General features: G+C 54.1%; 1 protein-coding gene across 6 annotated transcripts in view; it reads left to right on the plus strand.

The window, feature by feature from the left end:
* Positions 1–123: 123 nt before the first annotated feature.
* TLE2 (TLE family member 2, transcriptional corepressor) overlaps positions 124–16,462 on the plus strand; it is a 34,956-nt gene continuing 18,617 nt past the window's right edge. For 3 of the 6 annotated variants that reach the window (XM_033199968.1, XM_033199973.1, XM_033199970.1), the window contains exons 1-9: positions 203–518; positions 596–693; positions 1,011–1,074; positions 1,526–1,570; positions 4,948–5,010; positions 9,575–9,649; positions 9,883–10,066; positions 12,131–12,150; positions 15,171–15,278. In XM_033199968.1, the coding sequence (XP_033055859.1) occupies positions 495–518; positions 596–693; positions 1,011–1,074; positions 1,526–1,570; positions 4,948–5,010; positions 9,575–9,649; positions 9,883–10,066; positions 12,131–12,150; positions 15,171–15,278 (681 nt within the window). In that variant the 5' untranslated portion in view covers positions 203–494. Of the gene's footprint in view, positions 519–595; positions 694–1,010; positions 1,075–1,525; positions 1,571–4,947; positions 5,011–9,574; positions 9,650–9,882; positions 10,067–12,130; positions 12,151–15,170; positions 15,279–16,462 lie in introns of all 6 variants that reach the window. The other 3 variants (XM_033199971.1, XM_033199972.1, XM_033199969.1) reach the window with 3 other exon arrangements.

Here is a 16,462-nt window from a genome sequence, read left to right on the forward strand (position 1 = left end):
GGGGGCCGGGACGCGCGGGCGCGGGGAGGGGCGGCGCGCGCGGGAGTGGGCGCGGGGCGGGCCGCGGGTGCGTGGGGGCGGCGGCGCCACCTTAAGGCGGCTCAGCCCGCGGCTCCCGGCCGAGCCCCGCCGGAGGGAGGCGGCTCCGCGCGGGGCCCGCCGCCCGCGCCGCCGCCGCCGAAACCCGGCCGCGGCGCGCCCGACCTTCTGCGCCGGCTGCCGCGGCCGCCCTCGCCGCGCCCCCGCCCCGGCCGCTGCTCCCGCCCGCCCCGCTCGCCCTGCGCGCCCCGGCCCGGGGAGGGGCTCCCACGACCCCGGGCGCGCGCGCTTGGGGGCGCGCCAGGGACTCCAGGGTCCCTTGCCCCGCGCCGCCTCTCCCTCCTCCCTCTTTCTTCGGGCAGCCTCCCCCCCAACCCACTTCAGCCTCCCCCACTCTTGCAGCCTCCATATCATCAAGCTCTGGTGGCGCTTGGAGGGCTTCCCGGATCGGCAGGATGTACCCCCAGGGAAGGCACCCGGTGAGTGGGGGCTGCGGAGAGGGGGTCCTCGGTGTCCTGGAACTCAGACCCTGACGTCCCTCCCCAAACCCCCCCAGACCCCGCTCCAGTCCGGCCAGCCCTTCAAGTTCTCGATCTTGGAGATCTGCGACCGTATCAAAGAAGAATTCCAGTTTCTCCAGGCTCAGTACCACAGGTGAGGGGGCCGCCCCGGGGGCCGCGGGAGTTCACCTGGGCGCCGGGGCGGGGCCTCCGGGGTGCGGGGCGGGGAGGAGGGGCTCCCGGGGCGCGGGAAAGGCCTCCAGGTGAAAGCGCAGGTGCAGAGGGGTCTGGGGACAGTCAGAGCTGGGGCATTGGGATCCCAGGAAGGGGCGGGGAGGGACTGGGACAGGAGGTGCTGGGAGGAGGGAGGGAGTCTGTAAGGAAGTCGGGAGGGGGAGATCCAGCCCCTCACTTTGGAAGCTGGCCCACATGGGGCGGTTAGGAGCCCCTTGCCCTCTTTTTCCTTCCCAGCCTCAAGCTAGAATGTGAGAAGCTGGCCAGTGAGAAGACGGAAATGCAGCGACATTATGTCATGGTGAGGGCACTTATGATGCCAGGGTGCGGGGAGAAGCGGGCAGGGCTTTGAGCCACGGTGGACTCTGGGGTAGTTCCCTGCCCTTCTCTGAGCCTCATCTTCCCTGTCTGTACATTGGGCGGATTTGGGATTTCAAGGTCTCTCTCTCGGAGGGTCCACCCAGCTCCGGGAACAGGGAGACAGGGAGGACCCCTCGCCTGGCCTGGGGCCAGGGCCTCTGGACGCTTCCTACCTGCCCTGCCTCTCTGGGGAGAGTAGAGGGGGCCCTTCCAGGCAGAACCCCGGCTTCCTCCTCTGGGCTTCTCCTCTGAGACCCCGTGGAGCTGGGGGTGCTCTGCGTCCTGCTGTGATCTCCCGAACCTGGGGGCTCTTGGAAGACCCTGGCATCACCTGTCTGGAGGAGGGCACCCATCTCCACTGCGGAGGTTCTTACTTGGTTTTTCCTTTTCAGTATTATGAGATGTCTTATGGGCTCAACATTGAAATGCATAAGCAGGTAACTGGGTTGGTGTTAAGCGTGTTCAGGAGGGAGGGTGGGGTTCTGGAAGCCCTGGGAGGGACCCAGTGTGGGCAGCCAGGGCCACAGCAGACCTAGGGAACACGGGTCCCATCCTGAAATCTCCGCAGAGGTCACAGAGGGCCCATCTGGGACCAGGAAGGCACGTTTCAGCCTCAAGGAAGGAAAATGAGTCCCAACTTCTGAAGACAGTAGCCAGCAGTTGGAGTGTCCAGCAGAGAGGCAGGCAGCGGGCAGGGGCCACCAGGCATCCCCATCAAGGAGGGCACATAGCAGAGGCAGGACAGCCAGGCCAGGGAGGCTGTGGAGGTGACTTCTGTCCTGGGAGGGGGCTGGATGACCACTCTTCGTGGTCCCTTTCAGCCCAGAGCGTCTGAAGTTTTGAGATGGACTCCAGGTTCTGTTCCTGCTTTGAAGCTTCTCAGACTGGTCTCAGTGTGATTGGCTGGAAGGTTCCGAGATTGTTCTCCAGGCCCTGAATTGGATGCCGTGGTTCAGACTGTGACCCCACTTTTCCAAGACAGACCTCAAAACTCTGTGGCTGTCTTCAGGGCTTTGAGACTGACCCCAGTGCCATAAGGCTCTGAGCCTCTTCCAAAGCTTCTCAGTGTGATCCAAGGTTCTGAGATAGACCTCAAGGTTCTGAGATAGATCTCAAGGTTCTGAGATAGACCTAGGGTTCTGAGATTGACCTCAGGGTTCTGAGATAGACCTAGGGTTCTGAGATAGACCTAGGGTTCTGAGATTGACCTCAGGGTTCTGAGATAGACCTAGGGTTCTGAGATAGACCTAGGGTTCTGAGATTGACCTCAGGGTTCTGAGATAGACTTCAGGGTTCAGAGATAGACCTCAAGGTTCAGAGATTGACCTCAGGGTTCAGAGATAGACCTCAAGGTTCTGAGATAGACCTAGGGTTCTGAGATTGACCTCAAGGTTCTGAGATAGACTCAAATTTCTGAAATTGACCTCAGGGTTCAGAGATAGACCTCAAGGTTCTGAGATAGACCTAGGGTTCTGAGATTGACCTCAGGGTTCTGAGATAGACTTCAGGTTCAGAGATAGACCTCAAGGTTCAGAGATTGACCTCAGGGTTCAGAGATAGACCTCAAGGTTCTGAGATAGACCTAGGTTCTGAGATTGACCTCAAGGTTCTGAGATAGACTCAAATTTCTGAAATTGACCTCAGGGTTCAGAGATAGACCTCAAGGTTCTGAGATAGACCTAGGGTTCTGAGATTGACCTCAGGGTTCTGAGATAGACTTCAGGGTTCAGAGATAGACCTCAAGGTTCAGAGATTGACCTCAGGGTTCAGAGATAGACCTCAAGGTTCTGAGATAGACCTAGGGTTCTGAGATAGACCTCAAGGTTCAGAGATAGACCTCAAGGTTCTGAGATAGACCTAGGGTTCTGAGATTGACCTCAGGGTTCTGAGATAGACTCAAATTTCTGAAATTGATCTCAGGTTCTGAGATGGACCTCAAGGTTCAGAGATAGACCTCAAGGTTCAGAGATTGACCTCAATGTTCAGAGATAGACCTCAGGGTTCTGAGATAGACCTAGGGTTCTGAGATAGACCTCAAGGTTCAGAGATAGACCTCAACGCAACATCCTGAGATAGACCTCAGAGTTCAGAGGTAGACCTCAAGGTCCTGAGATAGATCTCAAAGTTCTGAGATAGACCTCAAGGTTCAGAGATAGCCCTCAGGGCTCTGAAATAGATTTCAGGGTTCTGAGATTGACTTCAGGGTTCTGAGATTGACCTGAAGGTTCAGAGATAGACCTCAAGGTTGTGAAATAGACCTCAGGGTTGTGAGATAGACCTCAGGGTTCTGAGATTGTCTTATCTATGTGCTGAGATGCGTTAAAAGGTTCTGAGGCTGTTCCTAAACTTGTGATCTCAAGGTTCTGAGATAGACCCAAATTTTTTTTAATTTTGAGATAAAAAAATTTTTAATTTTAATTTTAATTTAAAATTTTTAATTTAAATTTGAGACGGAGTTTCACTCTTGTTGCCCAGGCTGGAGTGCAATGGCCCAATCTTCGCTCACTGCAACCTCCAACTCCTGGGTTCAAGCGATTCTCCTGCCTCAGCCTCCTTAGTAGCTAGGATTACAGGCGCCTGCCACCACGCCTGGCTAATTTTTTGTATTTTTAGTAAAGAAGGGGTTTCTCCATGTTGGCCAGGCTGGTCTCGAACTCCTGACCTCAGGTGATCCGCCTGCCTCGGCCTCCCAAAGTGCTGAGATTACAGGCGTGAGCCACCACACCCGGCCAATAGACCCAAAGATTCTAAAATTGACTTCAGTGGTCCATGCTTCACCCTGAGATCCTGAGACTGGCCAGTGGTTTGTAAAGGGATGAAAGGGGTCCCAAGCTTCTGAGCTTCATGGGCTCTTAGATTCTATCAGAATATTAGAATCAATGAGCAGAGCCTTGTATTGGGACTTCCTGGTGTCTGGAAAGGAGAAGGGGGTGGGCTGGGAGTGTGGGGTGCCTGGCGGTGCCCACCCTGGCATGCTTTCCTGCATATGTGGGGGCTCTGTTGGTTCTGATATGGGTAGGAGGGGCTTGTCTGCTGAAGCATGGTGTGGTCGCATGGGTGCATGCAATAGATCCCCTTATGGGGGTGCGGGACACCCTGGGATCCCGGTTTCACCCTCCTGGTGGTAATAGGAGACACAGACTCCGCCAGACACAGAGCACACCTGTAACTCAGGCAGAGGCGAAGCCCGCGGCCATTGTATGCCGCCCTCTTCCCCACCCACTTGCCTTCTCCTCTGCTCAGCCTCTTTGAGGCACCTGGGCCCAGACCCTCTCCAGATGAAACCCTTCCCTTGAGTGTGGAGTGCTGAGATCTCCACCTGGAAGCAGCCTCAGCTGGTAGATCAGCCCTGGGAAGTGGAGGAGACCGAGAGGAGCCTTGCCTGGGAGAGACGTGGGCCCAGCCAGGGCTGGAATCTGGAACTCCTGGCGGGCGGAGGCCTCTTTCCTTTGTTTCAGCTGAGCCCAGCACCTCAGTGTCTGCATCTGAGTTGGGTTCCTGAGCGTCTGCCTCTTGCAAATCCCTAGCGGGTGTGCGTCTGGCAGGTGGTGTATCTGTGACTCGTAGGACCTCAGCCCTAGTCTTCCCAGCTCCAGGCCACCCTGGGCCTCGCTCAGCTGAGCACACAGCCTGGTGGGGCTCTGAATCCCGCCTGCCTCGGCCCATGCCATGCTGGCCTGAGTTCCCCTTGTGCACCTGCGGGCGCCACCTCCCCAACCCTTCAGCTTTGCAAGCACCTGGTCCGCCTGGGAGTCCAGAGCTGGGTTGCAAATCTCTACCCCTCTCCAAGCTTCCTCTTGTTGCTTCCTGCCAGGCGGAGATTGTGAAGCGTCTGAGCGGTATCTGCGCTCAGATTATCCCCTTCCTGACCCAGGAGGTGAGTGAGCCTGGGGGTGGCGGGGAGGAGGGGAAGGGAGGGGCTAGGTCTGGGCCAAGACGCCCCAGGCACTGATTCTGCTGCGTAGCCTGCAGCACGGATAGAGACTGTTTTTTCTCACTGCAGTAGTCCAGCAGCCTGGAGGCCAGGCATCCAGCTGGGGCAGGGGCTGCAGGGATGGAGGGAGGTGTTGGCTGAGGGTGAGGACTGGGGTCTTTTTTCCACCGTGATCGGAAGCAAGATGTGGAGCTGACTCCCTCAAGCCCTGCAAGTTGGCTGCCCGGGTCTGAATCCTGGCTGTGTGGCCTCAGGCAGGACACTTGTCTCTCTGTTTTTGCAGTAGCGTAGGTGTGAGGGTGAGGTGAGCTCCTACACCCAGGGCCCTGAAGAGGATGGGTCCGCTTACTCAGCACCCGATGAAAGCTACCCCTGTCGTCGTGCTAGGAGAAATCAGAGGAACAAACCCTGGGTGATCCACTCCTAGGTGGTCCTCGGGTTGTCAGGTTCACTGAGACAGAAAGCAGATTGGGGGGCGCCAGGGGGTGGGGAGGGGACCGGGAGTGAGTGGTTCATGGGGACAGAAATTCAGTTTGGGAAGATGGGAAAATTCTGGAGATGGTGCTGGTGACGGCTGCACGACTGTGTGTGTGCTTTACACTGCTGAGCTGTGCACTTACAAATGGTTAAAATGGCCTGTAATCTGGCCGGGCGCGGTGGCTCACGCCTGTAATCCTAAGATTTTGGGAGGCTGAGGCAGGTGGATCACCAGAGGTCGGGAGTTTGAGACCAGCCTGTCCAACATGGTGAAACCCTGTCTCTGCTAAAACTTAAAAAAAAAAAAATTAGCTGGGCATGGTGGTGTGTGCCTATAGTCCCAGCTACTCGGGATGCTGAGGCAGGAGAATAGAATTGCTTGAACTCAGGAGGCGGAGGTTGCAGTGAGTAGAGATTGCGCCACTGCACTCTAGTCTGGGTGACAGAGTTGGACTCCGTCTCAAAAAAAAAAAAAGTTAGCTCCTCTGAGAGTGCCCCAGGTTCCTTTCAGCCTTTGCACAGTCCCTGTTTATTTTTTCTTTCTTCCTTCCTTCCTCTCTTTCTCCCTCTCTCTCTCTCTTTCCTTTCTTTCTTTCGAGATGGATTCTTGCTCTGTTGCCCGGGCAGGAGTGCAGTGGCACGATCTCAGCTCACTGCAACCTCTGCCTCCTGGTTTCAAGTGATTCTTCTGCCTCAGCCTCCTGAGTAGTTGGGATTACAGACACCCGCCATTATGCTGGCTAGTTTTTGCTTTTTTTTTTTGAGACGGAGTCTCGCTCTGTCGCCCAGGCTGGAGTGCATTGGCCGATCTCAGCTCACTGCAAGCTCCGACCCCCGGGTTTACGCCATTCTCCTGCCTCAGCCTCCCGAGTAGCTGGGACTACAGGCGCCCGCCACCTCGCCCGGCTAGTTTTTTTGTATTTTTTAGTAGAGACGGGGTTTCACCGTGTTACCCAGGATGGTCTCAATCTCCTGACCTCATGATCCACCCGTCTCGGCCTCCCAAAGTGCTGGGATTACAGGCTTGAGCCACCGCGCCCGGCCTAGTTTTTGCATTTTTGTAAGGGGGGGGGGTTCACCATGTTGGCCAGGCTGGTCTTGAACTCCTGACCTCAGGTGATCCATCCTCCTCGGCCTCCCAAAGTGCTAGGATTACAGGTGTGAGCCACCACGCCTGGCCTAAAAAAAATTTTTTTTTAACAAAAATTAGCCGGGCGTGGTGGCAGGTGCCTGTAATCCCAGCTATTCGAGAGGCTGAGGCAGGAGAAATGCTTGAACCTGGGAGGCGGAGGTTAGCGTGAGCTGAGATCACACCACTGCATTCCAGTCCGGGCGACAGAGCAAGACTCTGGCTCAAATAAGAGAGTGTGTGTGTGTGTGTGTGTTGTGTGTGTGTGTGTGTGTATGTATATATAATAATAGAGAGGGGGTCTCACCATGTTGCCCAGGCTGGTCTCCAACTCTTGGACTCACATAATCCTCCCACTCTGGAGTCCTAAAGTACTGGGATTACAAGTATGAGCCACTGCACCTGGCCTGGAATCTATTAAATTAATTTTATATTTAAATTAATATTTAGGCACGGTGGCTCAAACCTGAAATACCAGCACTTTGGGAGGCTGAGGGGGGCAAATCACTTGAGATCAGGGGTTCAAGACCAGCCTGGTCAACATGGCAAAACCCCATCGCTACTAAAAGTATGAAAATTAGTCAGGCTGGTGGTGGGTGCTTGTAATCTCAGCTACTTGGGAGGCTGAGGCAGGAGAATTGCCTGAACCTGGGAGGTGGAGGCTGCAGTGAGCCAAGATCATGCCACTGCACTCCAGTCTGGGCAAGAGTGAGACTATGTCTCAAAAAAGTAAAAATAAAAATAAGCCTATTAAATTTATTTTATATTTAAATTTATATTCACTTCAATTTAATAAAATTAAGCATTCTATTCATCAGTTGCACCAGCCACATGTCAAATGCCCAGTGACCACACACATGTCCAATGGCTTCTGTTTGGAACAGCAAAGATACAACATTTTATTTATTTATTTATTTTTTTTGAGACTGAGTCTCACTCTGTTGCCCAGGTTGGAGTGCATGGCACAATCTTGGTTCACTGCAACCTGTGGATCCCAGGTTCAAGCGATTCTCCTGCCTCAGCCTCCCAAGTAGCTGGGATTACAGGCACACGTAACCATGCCTGACTAATTTTTGTATTTTTAGTAGAGATGGGGTTTCACCATGTGGGTCAGGTTGGTCTCGAACTCCTGATCTCGTGATCCGCCTGCCTCAGCCTCCCAAAGTGCTGGGATTACAGGCGTGAGCCACCGCCGCCCGGCCGCTTTTTTTTTTTTTTTTTGAGACTGAGTCTCACTCTCGCTCAGGCTGGAGTGCAGTGGCTCAATCTTAGCTCACTGCAAGCTCTGCCTCCTAGGTTCAAGTGATTCTCCTGCATCAGCCTCACGAGTAGCTGGGATTATAGGCAGCCGCCACCATGTCTGGCTAATTTTTTTGTATTTTTAGTAGAGATGGGGTTTCACCATGTTGGCCAGGCTAGTCTTGAACTTCTGACCTCCAGGTGATCCACCTGCCTTGGTCTCCCAAAGTGCTGGGATTACAGGTGTGAGCTGCCGTGACGACTGGCCCAGATAGAACATATTCTTGTGGTAGAGTCCCGCAGCTCTGAAAACTGAACGCGCTGCCGCCACCCACCACATCATGGAAGAAGCTTAAAATGTTATGCTGAGAGAGGCCAGACACCAAAGAGAACACAGAGAATGAGCCCACAATGTAGTTCAAAACGGACAAATCCAAGCAGGTTTAGGAAGGCGATCGTAGGAGGCAGAATTATAGAGAAAAACAAAGAAATTATTGTCATGAAAGTGGAGAAGGGAGGGTGTTTTGATGGCAGGGAGTGTAGGGGCCCCCTGGAGTCTGGTACTTTCTGTTCCTTAACCTAGGAGGAGAGTCCATGGTACTGATTTATCACATTGGTTTTTTTTTTAAACCACCAGAAGACGTCTGTGGTTGTCACAACTAGGGGGTGCCCCGGCATTGGAGTGGGTGGAGGCCAAGGGTGCTGCTCAGCCCCCTGCAGTGTCCGGAACGGCCCTGCCCCAGAGAATGATCCAGCCCCAAATGTCTTCAATGCCCTGAAGGAGAGACTATGATTTGTATTTTAATTTTATTTTTGAGATAGAGTCTCGCTCTGTCACCAGACCGGAGTGCAGTGGGACAATCTTGGCTCACTGCAACTTCCACATCCTGGGTTCAAGCAATTCTCCTGCCTCAGCCTCCCGAGCAGCTGGGATTACAGGCATGCACCACCACGCCAGGCTAATTTTTGTATTTTTAGTAGAGACGGGGTTTCACCATGTTGGCCAGGCTGGTCTCGAACTCCTGGCCTCAGGTGATCCGCCCGCCTTGGCCTCCCACAGTGCTGGGATTCCAGGCGTGAACCGCCGCGCCCAGCCTCATTTGTAATGATTCTAACTGCAGTTAGGTTTCATTTCTTTCTCCATGTGCTTATTTCAAAATTCCAAAAGGAAAGGGAGAGAGTGAGGGGGAAAAAGATAAAAGAGAAATGGGGGCCGGGCGCGGTGGCTCAAGCCTGTAATCCCAGCATTTCGGGAGGCCGAGACGGGCGGATCAGAAGGTCAGGAGATCGAGACCATCCTGGCTAATACGGTGAAACCCCGTCTCTATTAAAGAATACAAAAAACTAGCCGGGCGACGAGGCGGGCGCCTGTAATCCCAGCTACTTGGGAGGCAGAGGCAGGAGAATGGCGTAAACCTGGGAGGCGGAGCTTGCAGTGAGCTGAGATCCGTCCACCGCACTCCAGCCTGGGCGACAGAGCGAGACTCCGTCTCAAAAAAATAAAATAAAATAAAATAAAATAAAATAAAATAAAAAGAAATGGGAAGTACTGGGGCAAAGATGAGAGGGTGGCGGGGAGAGGTCAGGCCCCCAAGGGCACCGCTAGCGCTAGCGTGAGCAGGGGCTCAGTGTACCCTCTACCTGGTCCCTTCCACCCGCCAGCATCAGCAGCAGGTGCTCCAGGCCGTAGAGCGTGCCAAGCAGGTCACCGTGGGGGAACTAAACAGCCTCATCGGGGTGAGTCTCTCCAGCCCCTGCCCCGCCGTGGGGAGACACCCACTCCCAGGTGCCTGGCACCCGCCCAGGACGTGTTAAAGCTGGGGGTGGTGTGTGGGCTTTGGCTCCAGCAGTCCTGAGAATCCCAGGGGCACACTCTGTGTTTGGGTCCCGTCCCCTGTGTCTACCTCTTGGCCTGGGGACTGCTGGGCTCCCGCTGCCCCCCGCCCCGGCCCATCCTGCCTCCTTTCTAGCAGCAGCAGCTCCAGCCGCTGTCCCACCACGCACCCCCTGTGCCCCTCACCCCCCGCCCAGCCGGGCTGGTGGGTGGCAGTGCTACGGGGCTGCTCGCCCTGTCCGGAGCCCTGGCTGCCCAGGCTCAGCTGGCTGCGGCTGTCAAGGAGGACCGTGCGGGCGTGGAGGCCGAGGGGTCCAGAGGTGAGTGGGCAGCGTGAGGTGGCATTGGCTGGGGGGCTGGGGCTGGGGAGGAGGACTGGAAGGCCAGGGCAGCAAAAGACATCAGCGTGAGGGGATGCGGTGGCTCACACCTGTAATCCCAACACTTTGGGAGGCTGAAGGGAGAGGATCACTTGAGCCCAGGAGTTCATGACCAGCCTGGGCAACAGAGCGAGACCCCATCTCTAAAAAAATTTTAAAAATTAGCTGGGTGTGGTGGTGCACACTTGTAACCCCAGCTACTCAGGAGGCTGAGCTGGGAGGATCACTTGAGGCCAGGAGTTAGAGGCCAGCCTGAGCAACATAGCGAGATGCCATCTCTATGAAAAATTTAAAAATTAGGCCGGGCGCGGTGGCTCAAGCCTGTAATCCCAGCACTTTGGGAGGCCGAGGCGGGTGGATCACGAGGTCAGGAGATCGAGACCATCCTGGCTAACATGGTGAAACCCCGTCTCTACTAAAAATACACACACACAAAAAAACTAGCCAGGCGTGGTGGCGGGCACCTGTAGTCCCAGCTACTCGGAGGCTGAGGTGGGAGAATGGCGTGAACCCGGGAGGCGGAGCTTGCAGTGAGCCAAGATCGCGCCACTCCACTCCAGCCTGGGCGACACAGCAAGACTCCGTCTCAAAAAAATTAATTAATTAATTAAATAAATACAAATTAGCCACGCATAGGCTGGGCATGGTGGCTTATGCCTGTAATCCCAGCACTTTGAGAGGCCAAGGTGGCTGGATCACCTGAGGCCAGGAGTTCGAGAGCAGCCTGGCCAACATGGGGAAACCCCCATCTCTACTAAAAATACAAAAAAAATTAGGCGAGAGTGGTGGTGGGTGCTTGTAATCCCAGCTACTCGGGAGGCTGAGGCAGGAGAATCACTTGAACCTGGGAGACGGAGGTTGCAGTGAGCCAAGATTACGCCATTGCACTCCAGCCTGGGTGACAGAGTGAGACTCTGTCTCAAAAAATTAAAAAATAAAATTAAAAATAAATAACCAGGCACGGTGGTTCACGCCTGTAATTCCAGCACTCTGGGAGGCCAAGGTGGGTGGATCACCTGAAGTCAGGAGTTTGAGATCAGCCTGGTCAACGTGGTGAAACCTCGTCTCTACTAAAAATACAAAAATTAGCTGGGCGTGGTTGTGGGTGCCTGTAATCTCAGCTACTCAGGCTGAGGCAAGAGAATTGCTTAAACCTGGGAGGCAGAGGTTGCAGTGAGCCGAGTTCAGCCTGGGCAACTGAGCGAGACTCCATCTCATTTATAAGTAAATAAATGCCAAGCATGATGGCATGCACCTGGATGGAGTCCCAGCTACTGGAGAGACTGAGATAGGACAATTACTTGAGCCTGGGAGGTCGAGGCTGCAGTGAACTGTGACTGAGCCACTGCACTCCAGCCTGGGCAACAGAGTAAGACCCCATCTTTTGAAGTGTGAGGGGATGGGCTAGGCATGGTGGCTCTCGCCTGTAATCCCAACATTTTGGGAGGCCAAGACGGGCGGATCACGAGCTCAGGAGATCGAGACCATCCTGGCTAACACGGTGAAACCCCATCTCTAATAAAAAATACAATAGCCAGGCGAGGTGGCGGGCGCCTGTAGTCCCAGCTACTCAGGAGGCTGAGGCAGGAGAATGGCGTGAACCCGGGAGGCGGAGCTTGCAGTGAACTGAGATCAGGCCACTGCACTCCAGCCTGGGCGACAGAGCAAGACTCTGTCTCCAGATAAGTAAGTAAGTAAATAAATAAATTAAATAAATAAATAAATAAATAAGTGTGAGGGGATGAATGAGAGTGGCTGCAAGGCCTTAGGGTTCACCATTACCCCTGGTGTGCTGTGTGCCTTGGGGCAAGTCACTGCCCCTCTCTGGGCATTGATCTGAATGCAGGAGAGGGTAGTCCACCACTTGCAAGGGTGTTGGAAGGATAGGGAGACTCTGGGTGGGGTGGTGGGGGCGGGGGGCTTTATAAACTGTGGAGGGCGGTACCCTCTGGATACAAACACCTCATTCTTTCTCCTTTCTCTATCTCATTTCCAATCTGCCAGTGGAGAGAGCCCCGAGCAGGGTAAGTGAGTGTCACCTTGGGACTCTCTTTATATTCTTGGGAGGGCGACGCTGGTTCTGAGCCGATGGGGGCCTCAGAATGAGACCTAGGCTGAGCGTGGTGGCTCACGCCTGTGATCCCAGCACATTGGTAGGCAGAGGTAGGAGAATCATTTGAGGCCAGGAGTTTAAGACCAGCCTGAGCAACATGGCAAAATCCCGTCTCTACAGAAAAATACAAAAAGTTAGCTGGGTGTGGTGGTCCATGCCTGTTGTGTCAGCTACTTGGGAGGCTGAGGTGGGAGGTTCGCTTGAGCCCAGAAGGCCAAGGCGGCAAGGAGCTGTGATTGCACCACTGCATTCCAGCCTGGGTGACAGAGGAAGACCCTGTCTCAATAAAAAGAAAAAAATAAAAAGCCAGATGCAGGCGCTGACGTCTGTAATCCCAGCACTTTGGGAGGCCAAGGTGGGCAGATTGCTTGCGGCCAGGAGTTCAAAACCAGCCTGGCCAACATGGCGAAACCCTGTCTCTACTAAAAATTCAAAAATTAGCCAAATGTGGTGGCAGGTGCCTGTAATCCCAGTTACTCAGGAGGCCAAGGCAGGAGAATCACTTGAACCTGGGAGACAGAGGTTGCAGTGAGCCGAGATTGCACCACCACACTGCAGCCTGGGCGACAGAGTGAGACTGTCTCAAAAAACAATAGCGGCCGGGCGCAGTGGCTCAAGCCTGTAATCCCAGCACTTTGGGAGGCCGAGACGGGCGGATCACGGGGTCAGGAGATCGAGACCATCCTGGCTAACACCGTGAAACCCCGTCTCTACTAAAAAATACAAAAAAAAAAAAAAAACTAGCCAGGCGTGGTGGCGGGCGCCTGTAGTCTCAGCTACTCCGGAGGCTGAGGCAGGAGAATGGCGGGAACCCGGGAGGCGGAGCTTGCAGTGAGCTGAGATCCGGCCACTGCACTCCAGCCTGGGCGACAGAGCGCGACTCCGTCTCAAAAAAAAAAAAAAAAAAAAAACAGCAACAACAAAAAGATCTACAGCCCAGTTTCCTGAAGCCTTTCTGTATGGAAGATGCCCACAAGGCTGTATTGTTTAAAATTTTCAATCATGGCCGGGCGTGGTGGCTCACACTCATAATCCCAGCACTTTGGGAAGCCAAGGTGGGTGGATCACTTGAGGTCAGGAGTTCGAGACCAGCCTGGCCAATATGGTGAAACCCCGTCTCTACTAAAAATACAAAATTAGCTGGGCATGGTGGCCGGTGCCTGTAATCCCAGCTCCTGGGGAGGCTGAGGCAGGAGGATCGCTTGAATCTGGGAGGCAGAGGTTGCAGTGAGTCGAGATTACGCCACTACACTCCAGCCTGGGCGACAGAGTGAGAGTCCATCTCAAAAAAAAAAAAAAAAAAAAATTTGACTTAGAGCTTTTTTTGGGTAATTAAATAAATGAATGCGCCGGGGCGCGGTGGCTCAACCTGTAATCCCAGCACTTTGGGAGGCCGAGACGGGCGGATCACGGGGTCAGGAGATCGAGACCATCCTGGCTAACATGGTGAAACCCCGTCTCTACTAAAAAATACAAAAACTAGCCGGGCGACATGGCGGGCGCCTGTAGTCCCAGCTGCTTGGGAGGCTGAGGCAGGAGAATGGCGTAAACCCAGGGGCGGGCTTGCAGTGAGCTGAGACCCGCCACTGCACTCCAGCCTGGGCGGCAGAGCGAGACTCCGTCTCAAAAAAAAAAAAAAAAAAAAAAAAAAAATAATAAATGAATGCAAGACCTTGGACCTTCTTCCCATCCTCACTTCCGTTCGTGTAGCCATCATCCGTTTGGCAATATCTGTGGGTGTTCCCCAACAGAAATGTCACGCGAGCTGTGTCTGTTAAGTTTTTCAAAAAATAGTTTAATTTTACTTTTGAATCGGAGTCTCGCCCTGTTCCCCAGGCTGCAGTGCAGTGGTGCAATCTCGGCTCACTGCACGTCCCACCTCCTGGGTTCAAGAGATTCTCCTGCCTCAGCTTCCCAAGTAGCTGGGACTACAGGTGCCCACCACCATGCCTGACTAATTTTTTTTTTTTGTATTTTTGGTAGAGATGGGGTTTCACTGTGTTAGCCAGGATGGTCTCGATCTCCTGACCTCCTGATCCGCCCGCCTTGGCCTCCCAAAGTGCTGGAATTAGAGGCGTGAGCCACTGCGCCTGGCCAAAATGATATAATTTTGAAATAATTATAGATGTCAGAGAGGTCTCAGAAGAAGTTAAGGTGCTGCTTGCGGTGGCTCATGCCTGTAATCCCAACACTTTGGGAGGCTGAGGCAGGTAGATCACCTGAGGTCAGGAGTTCGAGACAGGCCTGGCCAACATGGCGAAACCCTGTCTCTACTAAAAATACAAAAATTAGCTGGGTATGGAGGTGCGTGCCTGTAATCCCAGCTACTGGGGAGGCTGAGGCAGGAGAATCTCTTGAACCCGGGAGGCAGAGCTTGCAGTGATCCAAGATGGCTCCACTGTACTCCAGCCTGGGCAACAGAGCAAGACTCTGTCAAAAACAAAAGAGAAGGCCGGGCGCGGTGGCTCAAGCCTGTAATCCCAGCACTTTGGGAGGCCGAGACGGGCGGATCACGAGGTCAGGAGATCGAGACCATCCTGGCTAACACGGTGAAACCCCGTCTCTACTAAAAAATACAAAAAACTAGCCGGGCGAGGTGGCGGACGCCTGTAGTCCCAGCTACTCGGGAGGCTGAGGCAGGAGAATGGCGTAAACCCGGGAGGCGGAGCTTGCAGTGAGCTGAGATCCGGCCACTGCACTCCAGTCCGAGCGACAGAGCGAGACTCCGCCTCAAAAAAAAAAAAAAAAAAACAGAAAATGAAAGAAAAGTTTAGCACTGAGTCAGCCCTTGGAAGCTCCCATTTCCCAGATGGGAAGCTTGCGCTCCAGACCCTAATAACGGTGGGGACCCTCAGTCTCGGCTGGATCACAATGCAATCTAGGAGCCCAGGGCCCTGACCCTTTCTCCCCCTGGCCCTTGTCTCTCCGCAGAGTGCGTCCCCCTCGCCTCCTGAGAGTCTCGTGGAGGAGGAGCGACCAAGTGGCCCTGGTGGTGGTGGGAAGCAGAGAGCAGATGAGAAGGAGCTGTCAGGACCTTATGTGAGTGGGGGCAGGTGCAGGACTGGGGTGGGGATGCCCTCAGAGCCTTCCAGAGCCCAGCTCTGGCCATGATTCTCTCACTCCAGAGCCTTCCATAGCTCCCTACTACTCAGAGTACTGACCAATCAGGGGAGAGCCTGTGATGCAAGGCGTAACTCCAGTTGCTTGAAGTCTCTGTGACCTCTGGCCCATACAGCCATTTTCCCACCCTCTAACTTTTGCTCCAGCTGTTTGCTTTCCCGAGAACACACATGTTTTAGAAACCTGTTTTTCCATCAAGACACAAGGTACCACCTCCTACAGGAAGCCTTCCCTGACCACCTCCTAGAGGCTGGGACCTCCTCTTATTGCCAGACAACTGCACACTTGTAGTTTCAAACTCTAGCGTCCCAGGGGCCAGGCTGAATGTGGGGAATGGGGCTGTGGCCAGCTGGGGAGCCCTTCTCCCACCTACGGGGACAGCTGCAACTTGGTCCTCGGAGACTGGCAGGCTCAGTGTGGGCCAATATTGCGGTTTCTTTTTTCTTTTTTTTTTTTGAGGCGGAGTCTCGCTCTGTCGCCCAGGCTGGAGTGCAGTGGCCGGATCTCAGCTCACTGAAAACTCCGCCTTCCGGGTTCACGCCATTCTCCTGCCTCAGCCTCCCGAGTAGCTGGGACTACAGGCGCCCGCCGCCTCGTCCGGCTAGTTTTTTGTATTTTTTTAGTAGAGACAGGATTTCACTGTGTTAGCCAGGATGGTTTCGATCTCCTGACCTCGTGATCTGCCCGTCTCGGCCTCCCAAAGTGCTGGGATTACAGGCTTGAGCCACTGCGCCCGGCCCAATATTGCGGTTTCTCAGAGAAGCCTTAAATCTTTCTTTTTACCTAATAGCTTTTTTTTTTTTTTTTTTTTTGGGCGATGAATTTTTTTTATTTATTTATTGAGGCAGAGTCTTGTTCTCTTGCCCAGTCTAGAGTGCAATGGCGTGATCTCAGCTCACTGCAGCCTCTGCCTCCTGGGTTCAAGCAATTCTCCTGCCTCAGCCTACCCAGTAGCTGGGATTACAGGTACCCGCCACCACACCTGGCTAATTTTTGTATTTTTAATAGAGATCGGGTTTCACCATGTTGGCCAGGCTGGTCTCAAACTCCTGACCTCAGGTGATCCACCTGCCTTGGTCTCCCAAAGTGCTGGATTACAGGTG

The sequence above is a fragment of the Trachypithecus francoisi genome, unplaced genomic scaffold, assembly GCF_009764315.1.
Source record: "Trachypithecus francoisi isolate TF-2019V2 unplaced genomic scaffold, Tfra_2.0 Lachesis_group5, whole genome shotgun sequence".
Classification (NCBI taxonomy): domain Eukaryota; kingdom Metazoa; phylum Chordata; class Mammalia; order Primates; family Cercopithecidae; genus Trachypithecus; species Trachypithecus francoisi.